The 14,833-nt window shown below is 47.7% G+C and overlaps 1 protein-coding gene across 4 annotated transcripts in view; it reads left to right on the top strand.

Moving 5' to 3' along the window:
• The window catches only part of TMOD1 (tropomodulin 1), a 75,319-nt gene that overhangs the window by 18,614 nt on the left and 41,872 nt on the right, over positions 1 to 14,833 (top strand). For all 4 annotated transcript variants that reach the window (XM_037902397.2, XM_037902395.2, XM_043547667.1 and 1 more), the window contains exon 3: positions 6,545 to 6,701. In XM_037902397.2, coding sequence (XP_037758325.1) covers positions 6,545 to 6,701 — 157 coding nt within the window. The remainder of the gene's footprint in view (positions 1 to 6,544; positions 6,702 to 14,833) is intronic.

Raw genomic sequence — 14,833 nt, 5'->3', positions numbered from 1 at the left:
AGGTGTGTAAAATAAAGCAACTCGCACGCATAAGCGTTTGCAGGGTCCAGGTCTTAGTGAGGACTCAGTAGTTTGCCTAGTTTTAGGAAAATATTTGCCTGCTGAGCACATGCTGTTCAGAGTTTCGAAGGCATAACGCTGGGCTGTCGAGCCTGTAGGGAGGCAGGGCTGGACTCCATATTTGTTTATAGTCCATGAGTTGGGCTATAAGTTGGGGACCTCGTAGTCTCCTTGATCCATAGTGGATCCCCCACTGCTGTCAAGGGGAGGTTACACACACGACATAGGGCGAATGTGCCCTCCAGGCAGGTCTACACTCTCGTGTTTATTCAGTCCCCTATGGTCACGTTCAGCATCATGCTGAGAGAATTTAGGCTCCCTTTAAGCGCTGCTACTGTTGCTCTTTATCCTTCTGCATAGCCTGCCGTCCTTTCTCTGCCCCCCCTCTCTCTGCATCTCCTCCTCTCTTTCCCCTGGGAATGATTTTCCAACCAGTTCTGCACCCACCCTATAGTAGCTCCATCTAGGTTGCATTTCCCTCGTTTGTTTATGAGCAAGTCATGCAAGATGGTATCAAAAGCTTTACTAAAGTCAAGATCTACCACGTCTACTGTTTCCCCCCATCCTGTTACCCTGTCACAGAAAGCGACCAGGTTGGTTTGATATGATTTGATCTTGACAAATCCATGCTGACTGGTACTTACCACCTTATTATCTTCTAGATGTTTGCAAATTGATTGCTTAATTATTTGCTCCATTATCTTTCCGGGTACAGAAGTTTAGCTGACTGGTCTGTAATTCCCTGGGTTGTCCTTATTCCCTTTTTATAGATGGGCACTATACTTTCCCTTTTCCAGTCTTCTGGAATCTCTCCCGTCTTCCATGACTTTTCAATGATAATTGCTAATGGCTCAGATATCTCCTCAGTCAGCTCCTTGAGTATTCTAGGATGCATTTCATCAGGCCTTGGTGATTTGAAGACATCTAACTTGTCTAAGTAATTTTTGACTTGTTCTTTCCCTATTTTAGACTCTGATCCTACCTCATTTTCACTGGCATTCACTATGTTAGACATCCAATCGCCACCAACCTTCTTGGTGAAAACCAAAACAAAGAAGGCATTAAGCACCTCTGCCATTTCCACATTTTCTGTTATTGTCTTTCCCCCCTCATTGAGTATCTGGCCTACTCTGTCCTTGGTCTTCCTCTTGCTTCTAATGTATTTGTAGAATGTTTTCTTGTTTCCTTTTATGTCCCTAGCTAGTTTGATCTCATTTTGTGCCTTAGCTTTTCTAATTTTGTCCCTGCATACTTGTGTTATTTGTTTATATTCATCCTTTGTAATTTGACTGAGTTTCCACTTTTTGTAGGACTCTTCTTTGAGTTTTAGATCATTGAAGATCTTCTGGTTAAGCCAGGGTGGTCTCTTGCCATATTTCCTATCTTTCCTACGCAGTGGGATAGTTTGCTCTTGTGCATTTTGGTCCATTACAAGATGAAAATGGTAGAATAATCAATAATAATGCAGAAATATTCAATACGTATTTCTGTTCTGTATTTCTGGGGAAGAAGCAGGTGAAGTCATATCATATGATAGTACTCTCTTCATTCCACTAGTATCTTAGGAGGACGTTAACAACAACTGCTAAAGTTAGACATTTTTAAATCAGCAGGTCTAGATAACTCAGATCCAAGAATTTTAAAAGAGCTGGCTGAGGAGCTCACTGGACTGTTAACGTTGATTTTCAATAAGTTTTGGAGCATTGAGAAAGTTCCAGAAGACTGGAAGAAAGCTAATGCTGTGCCAATATTTAAAAATGGTAAATGGGACGAGCTGGGTAATTATAGGCCTGTCAGTATGACATCAATCCCAGGCTAGAAGATGGAGTAGCTGATACAGGCCTTGATTAATAAAGAATCAAAGTGAGGGTAATATGATTAATGCCAATCAACATGGGATTATGGAAAACAGATCCTGTCAAACTAACTTGTTATCTTTTTTGATCAGATTACACTTTGGTTGACAAAGGTAACGGTGTTGATGCAATATACTTAAAGTTCTGTAAGGCATTTGTCTTGGTACCAGATGATATTTTGATTAAAAAACTAGAAAGAGATACATTTAACATGGCACACATTAAATGGATTAAAAGCTGATTAACTGATTGGTCTCAAAATGTCACTGTGAACAGAAAATCATCATCGAACTGGTGAGTTTCTACTGGGGTCCAACAGGGGTCTGTTCTTGGCCCTTTGCTATTTAACATTTTTATGAATGACCTGGAAGAAAACATAAAATCATCATAAAGTTTTCATATAACCCCAAAACTGGAGAGTGGTAAATAATGAAGAGGGCCGGTCACCACTATAGAGTGATCTTGATTGCTTGGCAAGCTGCGCACAAACTAACAATATGTGCTTTAACATGGCTAAATGTCACTGTATACCTCTAGGAACAAAGAATGCAGGCCGTACTTACAGGCTGGGGGAGACTGTCCTTTAAAGCAGTGATTCTGAAAAAGATTTTGGGGTCGTGGTGATGGATAAACAGGTGAACATGAGCTGCCAGTATGATGTTGTGGCCAAAAGGGCTAGTGAGATCCTGAGCTGCATAAACAGGGTACTTTTGTCAGGTGGGAGAAGAGAGGTTGTTTTATCTCTATTTGGCATTGGTGCAACCACTGCTGGAGTGCTGTGTCCAGTTCTGGTGCCCACAATTCAAGAGGGATGTTGATAAATTGGGGAGGGTTCAGAGAAGAGCCACGAAAATGATTCGAAAACCTGCTTTATAGGGTGTGTCTACACTGCAAACAAACTGTCAGGGTGCTGAGTCACAGAGCCAGAGTCAATTGACTTGAGCTGAGGCTGCAGAAAATACCAGTGCATGTGTTCCCACTTGTGCTGGAGCCTGGCTCTGAGGCCCTCCCCCCTCCCTGGGTTTCAGAACCTGGGCTCCAGCACGAGTGGGAATGTCTGCCCTGCTGTTTTTAGCCCCACAGCCTGAACCCCACAAGCCTGTGTCATTTGACCCAGCTCTGAGTTTCAGTGCAATGCGGTTTTCTTTGCAGTATGGACATACCTATAGTGATAGATTGAACTCTGTGAATCTATTTAGCTTAACAAAGAGAAGGCTAAGAGGTGACTTGATTACAGTCTATAAGTACCTACATGGGGAATAAATATTTAATAATGGGCTCTTCAATCTAGCAGGCCAAGGTATATCACCATCCAATGGTTGGAAGTGGAAGCCAGACACATTCAGGAGGGAAATGAGGCCTACATTTTAACAATGAGTGCTCTCAACCACTGGAACAATTTACCAAGGACCATGGTGGAATCTCCATCACCAACCATTTTTAAAGCAGGATAGGGTGTTTTTCTATCAGATTTGCTCAAGGAATTATTTGGGGGCAGTCCCCTGGCCTGTGTTACACAGGAGGTCAGGCTAGATGATCACAATGGTCTTTTCTAGCCTTTGCATCTGTTAAAGTCTCCTGTTGGAGCTTCTCCACTTCCTAGACATAATTAAATACTCATTGGGCCAGAGAGAGAGAGACTCCAGAACCTAGTGGCTGTGGTACCGACATCCCATGTGACATCCCATGGGAGCCTGGCTGACCACCCCAGCACTTGCGTGTCAGAGCTGCCACTAGAATCTAGAGAAGTCCCACATGTGGAAATGATGGGGTGGTTGGGTGCAAGGGAGTTAAATGAAGCCATCTAGCTGGAACAGTATTTTATAGCCGCACTAAAACCTGTACAGAGCCAGCTGGCAGGCAAACAGATTGTTCCAATACTAGGGTGGGTGATGCCAAGTACAGTGGGATGAGGACTCTCCCTGTTATGCACATTTAATATTTGAGGGGAAAGCAGTGGGTTGTGCAGATTACCCTGGGGATTAAAAGTGCCATTGACATGATACAGACAAAGAAGAATCAGACATTCAGTGATCTTCCTGGGTTATACTTATTGCTTCCCCTAACGAGGCTGATCAAGAGAGTGTCCTGGGAAAGCTAATGATCAAAGAAAATATCAGTCAAAGACACAGTACGGAGCAGCTAAGGTAACGTATATGGGTCTTTATGTATATGGGTCTTTAGCAAAGCTTTTGATATGGTCTCCCACAGTATTCTTGCCAGCAAGTTAAAGAAGTATGGGCTGGATGAATGGACGATAAGGTGGATAGAAAGCTGGTTAGATCATCAGGGTCAACGGGTAGTGATCAATGGCTCCATGTCTAGTTGGCAGCCAGTATCAAGCAGAGTGCCCCAAGGATTGGTCCTGGAAACGATTTTGTTCAATATCTTCATTAATGATCTGGAGGATGGCGTGGACTGCACCCTCAGCAAGTTTGCAGATGACACTAAACTGGGAGGAGAGGTAGATATGCTGGAGGGTAGGGATAAGATCCAGAGGGACCTAGACAAATTAGAGGATTGGGCCAAAGAAATCTGATGAGGTTCAACAAGGACAAGTGCAGAGTCCTGCACTTAGGACGCAAGAATCCAATGCACGGCTACAGACTAGGGACCGAATGGCTCGGCAGCAGTTCTGCAGAAAAGGACCTAGGGGTTACAGTGGACGAGAAGTTGGATATGAGTCAACAGTGTGCCCTTGTTGCCAAGAAGGCCAATGGCATTTTGGGGTGTATAAGTGGGGGCATTGCCAGCAGATCGAGGGACGTGATCGTTCCCCTCTATTCGACACTGGTGAGGCCTCATCTGGAGTACTGTGTCCAGTTTTGGGCCCCACATTACAAGAAGGATGTGGAAAAATTGGAAAACGTCCAGCGGAGGTCAACAAAAATGATTAGGGGACTGGAACACATGATTTATGAGGAGTGGCTGAGGGAACTGGGATTGTTTAGTCTGCGGAAGAGAAGAGTGAGGGGGGATTTGATAGCAGCCTTCAACTACCTCAAAGGGGGTTCCAAAGAGGATGGCTCTAGACTGTTCTCAATGGTAGCAGATGACAGAACGAGGAGTAATGGTCTCAAGTTGCAGTGGGGGAGGTTTATGTTGGATATTAGGAAAAACTTTTTCACTAAGAGGGTGGTGAAACACTGGAATGCGTTACCTAGGGAGGTGGTGGAATCTCCTTCCTTAGAAGTTTTTAAGGTCAGGCTTGACAAAGCCCTGGCTGGGATGATTTAGTTGGGGTTGGTCCTGCTTTGAGCAGGGGGTTGGACTAGATGCCCTCCTGAGGTCCCTTCCAGCCCTGATATTCTATGATTCTGTGATGGGTCGTGGCCTCTCAAGGTATCAGGTCTGAGAAAGCCAAGGGCAGAGCTATTCCAAAGCATGCCGATTAGCGTGCTGCAGTTCAGCAAGGTTCTCTGCATAGTCAGCTAGTGGCGACTGAATCAGATGCTTATAATAATCTGCCTGGTTTGTAGGTTTTTGCATTTTGAATCAATTAGCAACTAATTATTTCATTTATTAGGCAGACATTGGAAAAAGCAATCTCTTGCTCCCAGTTCATGAGACTTTGTAATATGTAAATTTTGGCCCTGTTCCAACAAAGCACTCAAGTGTGTGTTTCATTTCAAGCAGGCAGTAATCCTGTTGACTTCAATGGGATTATCCTCTGCTTAAATGTAAGCATGTGCTTAAGTGTGTTGCTATGTCAGGCCATTGCTGCCTACCCACTGTGGCTACAATGACTGCATACTATGTAGTTACCATTAAAAAGGCATGAGGTCTATAACATTTTTATTCTGCAGTAAGATAATAGAGACAATATTTCTAAAATGACCTTCCCCACAAAGCCTTGCAGGTAACTGGGCTCTCTCTTAAAGCTGTGCAAAGCACTCGGGAGGGGAAAATGTGTGTGAAATCTCACTGTATGTTTGTCATGTCATTTCCTCTCAGGGGATTTTACAGTCCTGATGCTCTTTTTCTCTTGTTCCATGTAATTCACGGACGTGGCTGTTTTCACGCGGGAAATGTGTCAAACCCCAAATTTGCACATTTTCTGGGCCAAGCCGACTTGGCTCAAAAATAGGGCTCTGACACATGCAACCCCCCAGCCTGCACGGTCTCCAGATCTCCGTGCTGTCACCCGTAACTCCCTCCGAGTAGCAGGTTCCTTCTCGCATGGGCCCGCTCTCTTCACTCCTCAGGCTGACACACGAGGATAGGGAGGCTCAAATCTTGCTTGCTTGTCTTGCAGGAGTCAAGTGAGAGCAGGATTTGGCCCTTGATGGATAAATAGATCAAGGTAGTAAACTGGGAGTAGAGGTCCGGTAAAGACCATTATAACCTAAAGGGACGGGGGAGAGAGAACTTCTGGTCTACACTCGGTAGCAATAGCAAGTCCAAGTTCAGCAACTGGGTGCTCTGGCAGAGAACTGAGAGGATAAATCTACATAAATTGTGTTGGAACAATACGAATTTGGAGTTCAACAGTGAATTCATTTTCCCATTTGCAAGACAAGTTGGCTGATGTGCACAAAGAAAACAATTCAATAAAAGAGAGAGGAAAGACGATGGTCATTTGTTTGAATCTGAATAGCTAATCTTGGTGTCCTGCTCTTTGAATCCAGAATGACCTGCTGCCTGTGGGACTCAGACAGAGAGACCAGACCAAAAAGACACCAACTGGCCCATTCAAAAGGGATGAGCTTCTGGACCACCTAGAAAAGCAGGCGAAAGATATGAAAGATCGAGAAGACCTGGTCCCTTTCACAGGAGAAAAGAGAGGTATGGCTGCGTGTGGCTTTGGTTGTAACACGTGTTGTAGTGCAGAGGATCCCCGGGGCAAACAGAGATTTTAGGGTGAGGGCCACTGTGCGGCGTGACTCAGTCCAGAGGAGGAAGAGCATGACCCACATACACGACGGAAACGGCTGTGTCTGAGATCTGGATGTTGAGTGCAGCAGCCTCCAAGCTGCTGCTGCTGATCCCACCGGTGTGGCAGCTGTCCTCAACCCCAGCTGGCGGCAGGGGCAGATGCCAGACTGGCACCCGGAGCCAGATTTGGTCATGTAGACCAAGCACGGCTCTTGGAAGCAGTCATAGAATCCTAGAATATCAGGGTTGGAAGGGACCTCAGGAGGTCATCTAGTCCAACCCCCTGCTCAAAGCAGGACCAATCCCCAATCAAATCATCCCAGCCAGAGCTTTGTCAAGCCTGACCTTAAAAACTTCTAAGGAAGGAGATTCTACCACCTCCCTAGGTAACGCATTCCAGCGCTTCACCACCCTCCTAGTGAAAAAGTTTTTCCTAATATCCATCCTAACAGTCGTGTGTGGGTGAGAGATTGCAGCACACACAGGAAAACTACAGCTCCACCCTCCCTGACTCCTGTGTGAGAGCATTGCTCACTCCTTCCTTGTCCTCCCTCAGCCCGCATGACTGCTCTTCGCTCCTCCTACGCCGACTGCTTCCTTGGTGGGTCCTCTTCCCTTCTCCCACTACCTGTGGGACTTGCGCAGTCCTGGGGCCTCGTCCCCAATGTGCCCTGTCCCTGGCTGGTCGTCGACCCCACTTGTATATTTTCAAGCAGTCTCTGTGCTGATGACTCGGAGATGTTCCTCTCCACTCTTGACCCTGGCTGACCAGTCCACAGGCCAGGCTCTCGCTCTGTCATCTCCCCTGAACGTCTAGCCGATAGCTTAAGCATAATGTGGCTAAAACGGCATTCCTTATTTTTCCTATTGAGCCTTCTGTTTCCCCCGTCCAATGCCACGGTGACAATGCCCCCAATTTCCCCATCCCTGAGCCCCTTGATGTGGGGATCAGCTTTTCCTTCCTCCACCTCCAGACTGTCCAAGTCCTGCCAGATCTTCCTCCATCACATATGAAGGGTCTCAAAGCTCTTCCCTCTTCCTGTCAGCATCCTGAATGTTGCTTGGGCTTGGCTCCAGCCAGCCACCCTTTGGAGCTAGGCACAGAGAGAGCTGAGGGATGGCGTCTTTACACGTGTTGGAAGGAGACCTGGAGCTGGCTGTCATCTGCGTCTTGCTGGCACATAAGCCTGTGTTGGCTCATCAGCTGTCCCAATGACTTTGGGAACAGGATTGAGCCTTGCAGGACTCCATAGGCGAGGGCCTTGCTGGCGGAGAAACAGATGCCCATAATGATTCATTCTGAGAGGATGGCATATGGGTTTAGAAGTCTGAGTGTAGGTACCCATTTAGGAGAACGTTGGCCTCTGTCTGTTGGCCTCTGGGGTGATGGCACGTGGAATAACGTACCCAGTTCTAGGTGCCATGTCTCCAGAGAGATCCTGACAAATTGGAGGCAGTTCAGTAAAACAACAGACTGGTTCTGGGTCTATGGGAATGTATTGGGGAGGGAAGAGTAAATGAGCTACATACATACAGCTTGGTTAAGGGAGCACGAAAGGGGATCGTGATAACCACCTGCAAATACATGAAGGGTGTAAGCACAAGGCTGCAGCGACACGCTCTGGTGCAACCGAGAGGTTATAACTAGCATCAGTGGGATAGAATCATAGAATATCAGGGTTGGAAGGGACCTCAGGAGGTCATCTAGTCCAACCCCCTGCTCAAAGCAGGACCAATCCCCAATTAAATCATCCCAGCCAGGGCTTTGTCAAGCCTGACCTTAAAAACTTCTAGGGAAGGAGATTCCACCACCTCCCTAGGTAACGCTTTCCAGTGTTTCACCACCCTCCTAGTGAAAAAGTTTTTCCTAATATCCAACCTAAATCTCCCCCACTGCAACTTGAGACCATTACTCCTTGTTCTGTCATCTGCTACCACTGAGAACAGTCTAGATCCATCCTCTTTGGAACCCCCTTTCAGGTAGTTGAAAGCAGCTACCAAATCCCCCCTCATTCTTCTCTTCTGAAGACTAAACATCCCCAGTTCCCTCAGCCTCTCCTCATAAGTCATGTGTTCCAGTCCCCTAATAATTTTTGTTGCCCTCCGCTGGACTCTTTCCAATTTTTCCACATCCTTCTTGTAGTGTGGGGCCCAAAACTGGACACAGTACTCCAGATGAGGCCTCACCAGTGTCGAGTAGAGGGGAACAATTACGTCCCTTGATCTGCTGGCAATGCCCCTACTTATACAGCCCAAAATGCCATTGGCCTTCTTGGCAACAAGGGCACACTGTTGACTCATATCCAGCTTCTCGTCCACTGTAACCCCTAGGTCCTTTTCTGCAGAACTGCTGCCAAGCCATTCGGTCCCTAGTCTGTAGCAGTGCATGGGATTCATCCATCCTAAGTGCAGGACTCTGCACTCATTCTTGTTGAACCTCATCAGATTTCTTTTGGCCCAATCCTCCAATTTGTCTAGGTCCCTCTGTATCCTATCCCTACCCTTCAGCGTATCTACCACTCCTCCCAGTTTAGTGTCATCTGCAAACTTGCTGAGGGTGCAGTCCACGCCATCCTCCAGATCATTAATGAAGATATTGAACAAAACCGGTTCCAGGACCGACCCTTGGGGCACTCCGCTTGATACCGGCTGCCAACTAGACATGGATCCATTGATCACTACCCGTTGACCCTGATGATCTAGCCAGCTTTCTATCCACCTTATCGTCCATTCATCCAGCCCATACTTCTTTAACTTGCTGGCAAGAATACTATGGGAGATCATGTCAAAAGCTTTGCTAAAGTCAAGGAACAACACGTCCACTGCTTTCCCTCATCCACAGAGCCAGTTATCTCGTCATAGAAAGCTATTAGATTAGTCAGGCATGACTTGCCCTTGATGAATCCATGCTGACTGTTCCTGATCACTTTCCTCTCCTCTAACTGCTTCAGAATTGGTTCCTTGAGGACCTGCTCCATGATTTTTCCAGGGACTGAGGTGAGGCTGACTGGCCTGTAGTTCCCAGGATCCTCCTTCTTCCCTTTGTTAAAGATGGGCACTACATTAGCCTTTTTCCAGTCATCTGGGACCTCCCCCAATCGCCATGAGTTTTCAAAGATAATGGCCAATGGCTCTGCAATCACATCCGCCAACTCCTTTAGCACTCTCGGATGCAACGCATCCGGCCCCATGGACTTGTGCTCGTCTAGCTTTTCTAAATAGTCCCGAACCACTTCTTTCTCCACAGAGGACTGGTCACCTTCTCCCCATGCTGTGCTGCCCAGTGCAGCAGTCTGGGAGCTGACCTTGTTAGTGAAGACAGAGGCAAAAAAAGCATTTAGTACATTAGCTTTTTCCACATCCTCTGTCACTAGATTGCCTCCCTCATTCAGTAAGGGACCCCCACTTTCCTTGACTTTCTTCTTGTTGCTACCATACCTGAAGAAACCCTTCTTGTTACTCTTAACATCTCTTGCTAGCTGCAACTCCAGGTGTGATTTGGCCTTCCTGATTTCACTCCTGCAAGCCCGAGCAATATTTTTATACTCATCCCTGGTCATTTGTCCAATCTGCCACTTCTTGTAAGCTTCTTTTTTGTATTTAAGAGCAGCAAGGATTTCACTGTTAAGCCAAACTGGTCGCCTGCCATATTTACTATTCTTTCTGCACATTGGGATGGTTTGTCCCTGTAACCTCAATAAGGATTCTTTAAAATACAGCCAGCTGTCCTGGACTCCTTTCCCCCTCATGTTATTCTCCCAGGGGATCTTGCCCATCAGTTCCCTGAGGGAGTCAAAGTCCGCTTTTCTGAAGTCCAGGGTCTGTATTCTGCTGCTCTCCTTTCTTCCTTGTGTCAGGATCCGGAACTCGACCATCTCATGGTCACTGCCTCCCAGGTTCCCATCCACTTTTGCTTCCCCTACTAATTCTTCCCAGTTTGTGAGCAGCAGGTCAAGAAGAGCTCTGCCCCTAGCTGGTTCCTCCAGCACTTGCACCAGGAAATTGTCCCCTACATTTTCCAAAAACTTCCTGGATTGCCTGTGCACCACTGTATTGCTCTCCCAGCAGATATCAGGGTGATTGAAGTCTCCCATGAGAACCAAGGCCTGCGATCTAGTAACTTCTGCGAGTTGCCGGAAGAAAGCGTCGTCCACCTTATCCCCCTGGTCCGGTGGTCTACAGCAGACTCCTACCATGACATCACCCTTGTTGCTCACACTTCTAAACTTAATCCAGAGACTCTCAGGTTTTTCTGCAGTTTCATACTTGAGCTCTGAGCAGTCATACTGCTCTCTTACATACAGTGCAACTCCCCCACCTTTTCTGCCCCGCCTGTCCTTCCTGAACAGTTTATATCCATCCATGACAGTACTCCAGTCATGGGAGTTATCCCACCAAGTCTCTGTTATTCCAATCACATCATAATTCCTTGACTGTGCCAGGACTTCCAGTTCTCCCTGCTTGTTTCCCAGGCTTCATGCATTTGTATATAGGCACTTGAGGTAACCTGCTGATCTCCCCTCGTTCTCAGTATGAGGCAGGAGCCCTCCCCTCTCACGCGCTCCTGCTCGTGCTTCCTTCCGGTTTCCCATTTCCCCACTTACCTCAGGGCTTTGGTCTCCTTCCCCCGGTGAACCTAGTTTAAAGCCCTCCTCACTAGGTTAGCCAGCCTGCTTGCGAAGATGCTCTTCCCTCTCTTCGTTAGGTGGAGCCCATCTCCGCCTAGCACTTCTCCTTCTTGGAACCCCATCCCATGGTCAAAGAATCCAAAGCCTTCTCTCCGACACCACCTGCATAGCCATTCGTTGACTTCCACGATTCGACGGTTTTTACCCAGGCCTTTTCCTTCCACGGGGAGGATAGACGAGAACACCACTTGCGCCTCAAACTCCTTTATCCTTCTTCCCAGAGCCACGTAGTCCGCAGTGATCTGCTCAAGGTCATTCTTGGCAGTATCATTGGTGCCCGCGTGGAGAAGCAGGAAGGGGTAGCGATCCGAGGGCTTGATGAGTCTTGGCAGTCTCTCCGTCACATCGCGAATCTTAGCCCCTGGCAAGCAGCAGACTTCTCGGTTTTCCCGGTCTGGGCGGCAGATAGATGACTCAGTCCCCCTGAGGAGAGAGTCCCCGACCACCACCACTCACCTCCTTCTCTTAGGAGCGGTGGTCGTGGAACCCCCAACCCTAGGACAGCGCATCTCATGCCTTCCAATCGGCGGAGTCTCCTTCTGCTCCCTTCCCTCAGACGTATCATCTGGTCCACTCTCCGCATTAGTACCTGTGGAGAGAACATGAAAATGGTTACTTACCTGTATCTGCCCTGCTGGTATCTGGACGCTCCCCTTTTTTCTTCTGGAGATCACACGATGCCAAATTTCTTCACCATCCTTCTGTCCCCAATGTGCAGCCTGCTCTGAATCTTCAGAACCTTGTGCCCGCAGGGTCGATACCTGTTGCTCCAGACCTTGAACCTTCTCTTCCAGTATGGAGACCAGCTTGCACTTTGTCCAGACAAAGCTGCTTCTGTCCTGTGGAAGAAAGACAAACATGGCACATCCAGTGCAGGTCACAGCAGCTGAACGCTCCCCATCCATATTACCTTCCTTCTCAGGAGTTGTAGTAACTACTCAGAGAATCCGGCAAGATGTAAGCCTCAGTGGGCTCTCCCCAGGCGAATTCCCAGGCAAACTCCTTTTGTTAGCTGCTCTGCTGTTCGCTGCTCAGCTGGTTTGCAACTGACTGGCTTTTTATGCAGTCAGGCCCACTTAAGGCACACCTGGAACAAAGCACACCCAGTTCCCGCCCTTTTCAAACAACCAATCAAGCACACAGCACACAGTCACACTGTCCTCACAACAAACACTCAGATACTCACCGACACAGCCTCCTTAATGCAGCCCTTAGCGTACCTCCTCTCAGGCAGATCCCAGGCAAACTCCTTTTGTTAGCTGTTCTGCTGTTCACCGCTCAGCTGGTTCGCAACTGCTAAACTAAGAGGGAATATCATGATAAACGTCTCCACAATGGGATTTATTCACCTGTGGAATAAGCCCCCAAAGGACAAGGCGGAAGGCCCTTCACTTGGCATGTTTTAGCCCTGGACTGCCCGAGCACCAGTTAATACTCCCACACCAAACCTCCCTCAGGAACAGCACTCTGGTTCATTTCCTAGTGGTGCATTCGCTAAAACCCAGAAATCACCAGCTAGCTCAGTAGCCATATCCACACACGCCTTCTCCGGCATGTCTTCCCTCCCAGCACCCAGCCTCCTCAGAAAATGCCCTTTCAGAGCCATCTGGCAGCCAGCCACTGTGTACTCAATGCCCAACCTTGGCGTGATATCAGCTGTGAATTACAGAGACACACGCACTGGCAGAGCCTAGAACTGGGGTACTTGTAGAAGGAGCAGTAAGATGCTGGGGTTAGGGGATGTGGGGAGCAGGGCTATACTGAGGGGTTATGGGTAGGGCAGCAAGGCTACGTGGGCATTACAGAAGAAAGAGAGCAGGGTTTCTGGTTAGTGGGCACGGGTAGGGGAAGTGGTGGAGGGCAGCATTCCTCAGTTGACCTTTAGGAAGCTCATTGGAGCTCAGCTCCTCTGTGGCTGCGTGACCCCCTCCCCTGCCCCATAACCTCACTGAACATCCCCTCTGCCCCGGCCCAGTCCCATTCTGCCCATACTCCCCCATGGAAAACCCTGCTCAGTCCCACTTCCAGCCTCCATCTGACCTGAGGGGGGGCAGAGAAGAGCTGGCTCTGATGAATTCCCTGTGGCTTCTCAGCATGCAGCTCTTCTCTGGTCTCACTTCTCCCTCCAAACCATGCCCCCCTCCAGCAGAAGCCCCTTTCAGCTCCCACCACTCCCTCCCCACAGCATCTAGTCAGCGGGCATGTCTGTGAGAATGCAGCTCTGGGGTTGGGGTTTGGCTGGGCAGGGCTGGTGGAGCTGAGCTGTCCCCTACGCTGGCTCTGAAAGCTGCCCTATTCCTGTGCTCTGGCGTGGATCTGTGCGCATCAGAGGGCTCGGGGCTCTTTCCTCCGCCATAGTCAGTGCATCGTTAGTGAAAAAATATCGTGGAAAATGCTGTTATCCTTGGCAGAGGCGTGATGATAAATGGAAAGACTGAATTCAGTGCTCACGGTGTAAAATAGAAATGCTTTAAATATCAAGTCACAGCACAACTAACTAGCCAACATGCCTCCGTAAGACAATAGGGTTCAGAGCAGCAGCCCTGTTCGTCTGTATCCGCAAAAAGGACAGGAGGACTTGTGGCACCTTAGAGACGAACAAATTTATTTGAGCATAAGCATCCGATGAAGTGAGCTGTAGCTCACGAAAGCTTATGCTCAAATAAATTTGTTCGTCTCTAAGGTGCCACAAGTCCTCCTTTTCTTAAGACCATAGGGAACGCTATTACAGTGGTGCAGGATGAAAGTATTATAGGCATTTAGCATCTCCAGAGTCTGAGGTATTAGGAATTATAATTCCTTCCAATTGTCTTTACAGCTAGTTAAACTATTTATAACACTCTGGGGAGGTAGATATGTATTTATATTAAATTTAGACACAGAGATGTTAAGTGACTTGCCCAAGTTGACAGAGCCAGGAATAGAACCCAAAAGTTGCATGCACATGCTGGACAATCCTGGCTTTAGTTCCCGGGAGCAGATGGCAGATGAAATTCAATGTTGATAAGTGCGAAATTATGCACATCGGGAAACATAATCCCAACTCTACATACAGAGTGACGGGGTCTAAATTGGCTGTTACCACTCAAGAGAGATCTCGGAGTCATTGTGGAGAGTTCTCTGAAAACACCCACTCCGTGTGCAGCCACAATCAAAAAAGCGAACAGAATGTTGGGAACCATTAGGAAGGGCTAGACATTGAGCCAGTAAATATCATGTTGTCTTTATATAAATCCATGGGACGCTCAGACACCTGCAAATCTGGTTGCCTCATCTCCGAAAAGATCTATTGGAATTGGAAAAGGTTCAGAAAAGGGCAACAAAAATGTTCACGGCTATGGAACGGCTTCCGGA

Source organism: Chelonia mydas, chromosome 5 (assembly GCF_015237465.2).
Source record: "Chelonia mydas isolate rCheMyd1 chromosome 5, rCheMyd1.pri.v2, whole genome shotgun sequence".
Lineage (NCBI taxonomy): Eukaryota > Metazoa > Chordata > Testudines > Cheloniidae > Chelonia > Chelonia mydas.
This window is presented reverse-complemented; position numbering and strand designations above follow the sequence as displayed.